General features: G+C 32.0%; 1 protein-coding gene across 1 annotated transcript in view; it reads right to left on the minus strand.

Annotated features, from left to right (window-relative positions):
* NLG-4 (neuroligin 4) overlaps nucleotides 1-7,303 on the minus strand; it is an 88,158-nt gene that overhangs the window by 39,683 nt on the left and 41,172 nt on the right. The window contains exon 6 of the mRNA XM_018453473.1: nucleotides 2,031-2,158. Coding sequence (XP_018308975.1) covers nucleotides 2,031-2,158 — 128 coding nt within the window. The remainder of the gene's footprint in view (nucleotides 1-2,030; nucleotides 2,159-7,303) is intronic.

Below are 7,303 nucleotides of genomic sequence, written 5' to 3' on the forward strand. Positions count from 1 at the left end.
TTCGTTTCGGTCGAAAGCCCCGCCCGTCTTGCCGGAAATCGATGATTAAACCGAATCGAAGAAACAAAAGATTATTGAATTTCCTCGCTACGTAAAATTCGAAATAGGCTTTCCGATAATGCCTGACATTTTTCAAATTACATTCAGACATTTCTGTTCATCATGCTGTTATAACTTGTAAGATTGTGCATTGAATAACTGAATATTGTGTGAGATTGGATTTTTTTTTTTAAATAAAGTACAATTGTGATAAAAATTTTTAACTTATCATTAAAATTGTGAAACACAATAATAAGCGAATCTGGACTGCTTATATGAATAAATCAAATAATATTAAATAAAAATTATAAAAATTTAATAATAAATTACGATTAGGCTGATTTATGAGAAAAAGATAAAGGATAAAAGAATTTATCCTTTCCAGCAATAATATTTATGAGAGAATACGAGAATTAATCCAAATCTTTATAATGTAAATTCCAACGAATACGTTAGACATGATGTACTGATATCTCTAGTGAGAATTCTGTTGCCCCGGGGGTAAGATTTCAGCCGACGGCTTTTACTGAGGCTAGATAAGAGACGTAGGTAAAAAAAATTAATCACGAGAGGAGGAGAAAGCATCCGCCCTTTTCTACTCCATTTTCACGGCACATTTTTCTCGGATCATGCGCGGGCGTCTCGGAGAATCGACTCGAGTCAACTCGAGTCAACTCGAGCAATGTGGAATGCAGGCTATTGGTTCAACGCGATTTTTCACCAGACTTTCCGATGAAAAATGGCGAACACCTTCAGCTATGTCTCTCATGGCAGTGTGATATTGATAAAAATTTTTTTCAAGTCAAATCTAATTTTTCGACGTGTGAGTTTATTTCATATAGCAGTATATCAGTACCCTTCTATTCAATTCGAAAGAACACAAAAAATAAACATAAAAAATGAAATAAAAATCTTATAAAAAATTTAACAAAAAAATTGTAGACTACAATTTTTTTCATGAAAAGCTTTTCTTGATAAAAATAACTTAAAAAATCAAGCTTATTCAAGTAAATTTAGTGACACTCTATATAATATCTTTTTACCTTATACCGTTGGTATTAGTATAGTGACGTTGGAAAAGTAATTAGTGCAGGCGTCCGATTTTTCGCGGACACGTAAATGGATAGCCTACAGAATAAGCCACAGGCTTTTTCAGGTCAAAGGGCTCATTTCGCGTCATCTACGACGTGCTCGAGCACAGTCCTCACAATAAAAATGACTTCGCGGAAAGTCTCTAGCCGCTCTTTCCTGAGCTCGAATAGCTACACACGAGTGGCAAGCCATGTTCCTGGCGCGACACTTCATCTCCCGCCTTTTCTTTCTTCACGTACGAAACGATGAAAGCTCGCTCGGGATCTGACCCGTTCTAATTCGAGCTAACTCGGCAGCCAGCGAGCTTTCTTCATGCGCGGATAAGTGAAGACTAATCGAACGTCGAGTGGCTACTCTTGAAATGAACCATTTCAGTATGGTCTCGATATTTGCTCAAAAACTAAAAGTATCTTTGTTTTTCCATCCATTTGCATTCAATATTTTTTTATGTAAAAACGAGAAAGAGGAATTAACATGTTTCGTTCATTCTCGACGTTCACAGGAGTTAATCCGTTGAATTAGTGCAATGATAATTAGAAGTTTTTTTTTACTAGGATTAATTGTACGTTCATCTCTCTCTTTATTTTGATTCTGAACATTTTACTTGAATTATTTTACAATATAAATAATATAATGTAGCATAGACATTTAAAAATTTGATATGAAATGTAACTCCAATATATGTATTTATTGTAATAAAATATTATTTTATTTTATGTTCTTTGTATATTTCTCTTTCAATTTAGATACTTTAAAAAATAAAAATCGAAGTTAAGATATTTTGTTGTTATTAATTTGTAAAATTTAATTCTATTTCACAGTAATAATTTGATATTTAAAACATCTATCTATTCGTATCAAATGTCACAAAATATATGCTACTATGTAATATTACTTACCAATTTCTAAATATTTTTGATGTACTGGATCGTATTGTTCCCAAGACAAACTGCGAAATCGACTCTTTTCTCTACTAGCTGGCAAAAGAGTCTCGTTTCTCCCATGATGGTCGATAATGTTCGGATTTCTGTAAATTTAAAATTACCTGATTATTTTTTAATATTATTTTGATTAATATATATTTATATTTTTTTCCTCTTTTTCCTTTTTATTCTGTTTAGTCTGAAAAATTAAATGTCTTTTTGCTGAATAAAGATGTGGATGTAGTTGCTTGAAATCGAGATAACAAAATTCGGTTGAGATAGATAGATATATATATATAGAGAGAGAGAGAGAGAGATTCGAATCACGTGCATCACATAATTCAGTATTGATGTGAGATACGAAGTTCGTAAAGTTTGATATTTCCTCGAGTTGCGCATTCCGTTACACCACGGGTGAAACATGAAGTCATCCGTGCTCGTGGTCTTTTACTGTGGCCAGGACTGTAACCCATGAGTGACCATGGTTATTTTGGCTAGGAAACGGAAGTAACATATGGTTGATCCCACGGAAGTAACATATGGTTTACATTAACAGTAAATGGTAAATAATAAACAGTGAAGACCTTTTGAGCAAAGAGAATTACAGGTTGTATCTTGTACCTACATGTTTATCGTTACATTGCTTAGGGATTATAGTTTAAATTGAATAAGATAATATTTTGTAATCAATATAATTAATTGTCAATAAAAAATAATATAAATTAAGGATTGTAACATTATCTGGCGTTTCTTGTTTTAGAATTAATCATTTTTGCTCTTTAAAATAGAAAGAAGATGCTTGAATAAAACGCCTCTTGATCGCTAAGTGCAATTAATAACAAAATAAGTACCTAATTCAATATATTTTAAAATTTTATATAAAAGTTTTTAAATAATCACACAATGCTGATATCACTGACAATGAGTAAGATTACATAAAACGTAGTATTGTGTTCTACAGAAAAGAATGGAAATTTAACAAAAGAAACCACTTTGATCATCGCAGAATTCAGTCTGCCGCTTCATTTGAAATCTATGGAAGAATATTCGATGAGAATAATAGTTTTCACGCCGTTACGAGTGTAAATTTATCTATTCAAGGAACGCCGAATAGTTAGTTCTGCATTGATCGATAACTCTATTAGATATGACGCTATCTTGTAATTTGATATTGTGGAAATGCTACTCATCGAAAACCACATATAATATGATGGTTATGTCTTTGAACATCGGGAAAATCTGTAAACTGCCATACTACGTCGCATCGTATACAGATATGTACGTTATATGTGTATTCATCATGTACATTGCACGTACATATGTATGTGGAATGTACATCGTATATACTATATAATATCTGAAGCGATATTACTATATTAATGTTACCCAAATGATTTAATTGGCAATCGTGAATTATAACGATTTACAATATGATTACAAAAAATTTATTCTAAAATTCATAGCGATAATAATTGCGTCATAGTGACGTATTTGTGTGCGTGTGGTAGGGCGTATTGCATAATTCGTGACGATTTATGAGCATGCGGGGATAAATACCAAAATCGCGGATCCTTGATATCGCGATATTCGAGAGCATATCGTTCGATCGGTCGAATTACGCGGATAATTACGAGCGAAGTTGGTCGCAAGCCAGATGTAAATCACACGAGAGAACGCGAGAACGCGGGGATTTCGCCGAAATGGAAATTTGCGTGTGAAATAAGGCTGTTATTTTAGTTATAGCAATATCGTCTGTCATGTGAGCTCGCTTGAAAAAACATTTTATTTTGGTAAAAAACATACCACACTGTTGAATTCCCGCCGTATATTAAAAGCAACTGAAAATTTTATATTGCTGTTCTCATGTCTCACGAGCGGTCAAAATTTTTGCGAGTATTTGAATTTTTATTGGTTAATTAATACAGCTATCTCTGGATGATCTAATATACTTCAAATTGGATGTACTATAGTTTAAAATTGTGATATTTTTATTGTAATTTATTATGTATATATGTATATGCTTCTTTTCAAGATATTTTACAAGCAACATTTCATGTTTAATTTTTCATCCTCATAGTAACGTTTTTAATCAACATCTTATACAATTTAAATTATTTTGTTAAATAGTCACATATATATTTTACTAATCTAATCTTGATTTTATAAAGTTACTATAATATGCAATTACTTATCTGTGTATAATAAATTATATTAATTTATTCATATGCAATATTTTAAATATACTTATTATTACGATTACAAGTAATCTATTAATAGTCTATTATGAAACAGAGAGAACTAATATAATCACTTTAAAGTTTAAATTGTTTAAAAATTAAGGATACCTATCTTCATTAAGTTTTTTGATTTCGTATTATAAAACTACGTTCTACTTTTTAACGATATGAAATATGTATTGTCTTTGTCGAAAATTACACTGTTCTTATAGAGGGAATAATCGAAGGAAAGAGACTGCATCACAGTGCAGAAATTGCTATCCGGCCAATTAATGATAGCAACTGCGAATCAGTCGAGCGAAGGTCTCTCGAGCATTCGTAAAGCGATATACTACGAGTTTTCTCATCGAGATGGGATAGTTCTGTTCCCAGTACGATTAGGACCAATTATTTATTATAAGTCTTCGTTTTCGTCTGTAGACAGAACCAGTGCAAACAAGATCTAAGGGATCGAATTATCAGGTAGATATTGCATTCTTGTTATGCAAAATAAGAGAAATTATTTAATATGAAATAAAGTGTTATAATTGAAAGCATTAGAAATAGCAATGAAATAAAGTCGATCACTTATTAATGTTGTAAAAATAATTGAAAGCAATGTTGTCGTAATGTATTAAATCAGATACAAAGATAAAAGATAGGAAATTTGTTTCTTCGATCGCACATCATTCAAAGGTAGTATGTACATGGCTATATTAATATATGACGGTTCTATATAGGCGTGCTCGCATACGTCCGCTGCGAATGCGCCCGTGATGGAACACGCCGAGACGGTCGGATAATGTATATCTATGTAGATTGTGTAGCAATGGGGGCAACAATAATCTATAATGCACAGCACTCTGCAGAGCGTGCACGTCTCTATGGTGCCACGCAACTCGACGAAACCGGTCCAATAATGAATCCTCGGAGCGATTTCCTCGTATGGGACATGCATTGCATTTAACACTTTTAATAGGACAACTTTAATGTTATCCCAGAATATATTAAATTTTAAAGTAAGGTTGCAATATTGATTATATATTAAAATTACAAATTATTTTTCTTAATCTTCTTATAACATGATCTGGCACTTACAATTAGTTCAATCAATTAATTCGGCATCTTAATGGATTCATTAAAATAAGAAAAACAAATATTTAGTTTATGATAAAAAATTCTGAATAATAAAAGCTTTTTAATTAAAAATATGTATGTAAATATATTTTATATTATACAAAATAACTTTCTACCAACTACCAATTACATTCACTGTGAACATTTAAAGTAAATTTACGTCACTTTGGTATTATTGAAAAGTATTATATTATGCTGCAAACATTCTTGACGAAAAATATTACATTGCCGTCATCCTTCGATTTTTCTTGTTTTAAGCCGTCATGATTTATGACGTTATAGTCCATACAGTTTGCTATTCTGTTCGTATAAATTCAATGAATTATGTAATGTCGGTTACCCGTTTCTCTGAAAACGCATCGTCGACGATACATAAATTATTAGATGCGACCATTGTACAGGTACATAAAATATGTGCGATATCACTGATGCATTACTGTAAAGGGATCTCTATCAGTTAATATATCATTATAATTTTAATTAAATTATCCTCGAAGTACACCATGCAACTCGCAAATTAACGATAAACTGCAAATGTTTTTGTATAATTCAAATGCAAGATACGAAGAGCGCAATATTATTAATATTTCATATTTATTTTCTTTCAGACAGAAGGAAATGTCTTGAAGTTAAATACAATTAAATTGATAAATTGCATAACCCAATAAAGTGAAATATAGTTTCTCGCAAGAAATTTTTTTATGTATGTAATTTCGAATTTTCTATTTAAATAAACTGATATAATAGAGGTGTAAATAATTACAGAAAAGCCATAATCTTTTGTAAAAGTATAAATATAAATAAATAAATGAGTCTCAATTAAATAAACTGGTTTTACATTTAACAGTTTTACGATTTTCTCGGTGCGGAAGAAAATTTATACTTAAATTTAATTTTATTTAAGGCTATAATTAGCTCCTTACTTTCATATATTTTCTGAGTCTGTGAAGGAACAAGCTGTTCCGTTTGAATGATGAAAGACGCCAGACACAACAGCTGGTTATGCCGATGAAGCCAATTACAAGCATCGTGGTCATGTATGGACCTATAGACAATCTCCGCTTGGGAGATCGATCACTAATGGGCGCGACTGCCAGTTAGCATGCATCATCGGCGATTTAAGTGAAACCGACTCCGATCAATGGCACTATCTCCCCTCCCCCCCCTCTCTCTCTCTCTCTCTGTCTATCAATTTAAAGCTCGATTTCGCTTTAATCCCCTTACGTAAAGTCGCTTGGAAAAATGCCGACTAACGCGGGATCTATGCTAGCTCAGTGGACCTTGATGTCACACCTGGCCGAGCCGACATTCACCACGAACATTGACCTGTCTGTGTGTGATAACGTGTACGTCATGGAATGAAGTAGAAATACAACACGTAACATGATATAGAAAAAATGTTGAACAAAAAATGGGGAAAGATATATAGAAGAAGTATACTTTGTTAACAATTACACCTAATGGTATTTTGAAATACATCAAATTTTAATAATTTTATGTGTTCAATAATTATATTATACATGAATAATAAAACTTTGATGAAGTAGTAATTATTTTTGCATTATATTTTGTTGTTTTAACGATTGATGACAAGATCCCTTGATATTACATATAAAACTATATTAATGTTATTTGGTAATTACTTCTTGTTAACGTTCCAGAATTAATGTGGATGTTCACAGGGGATTCATAATCAAATAATGAAAATTTCGTTCGGTTGGTATTCAACATAATGAAATTTTACTGCGAAATCATACCCCCGATATTACGCATGGACTTTTCTGCATAGAAGCGAATTGAAACTACATTATTATATACTTGGACTATCGCCATTACCGAGCTGTATCAGTAATTGCAAAAGACAGTACATCACTATTGTACTGTGCAAAGCAGACA

Source organism: Mycetomoellerius zeteki, unplaced genomic scaffold (assembly GCF_001594055.1).
Source record: "Mycetomoellerius zeteki isolate Tzet28-1 unplaced genomic scaffold, Tzet1.0 scaffold386, whole genome shotgun sequence".
NCBI lineage: Eukaryota > Metazoa > Arthropoda > Insecta > Hymenoptera > Formicidae > Mycetomoellerius > Mycetomoellerius zeteki.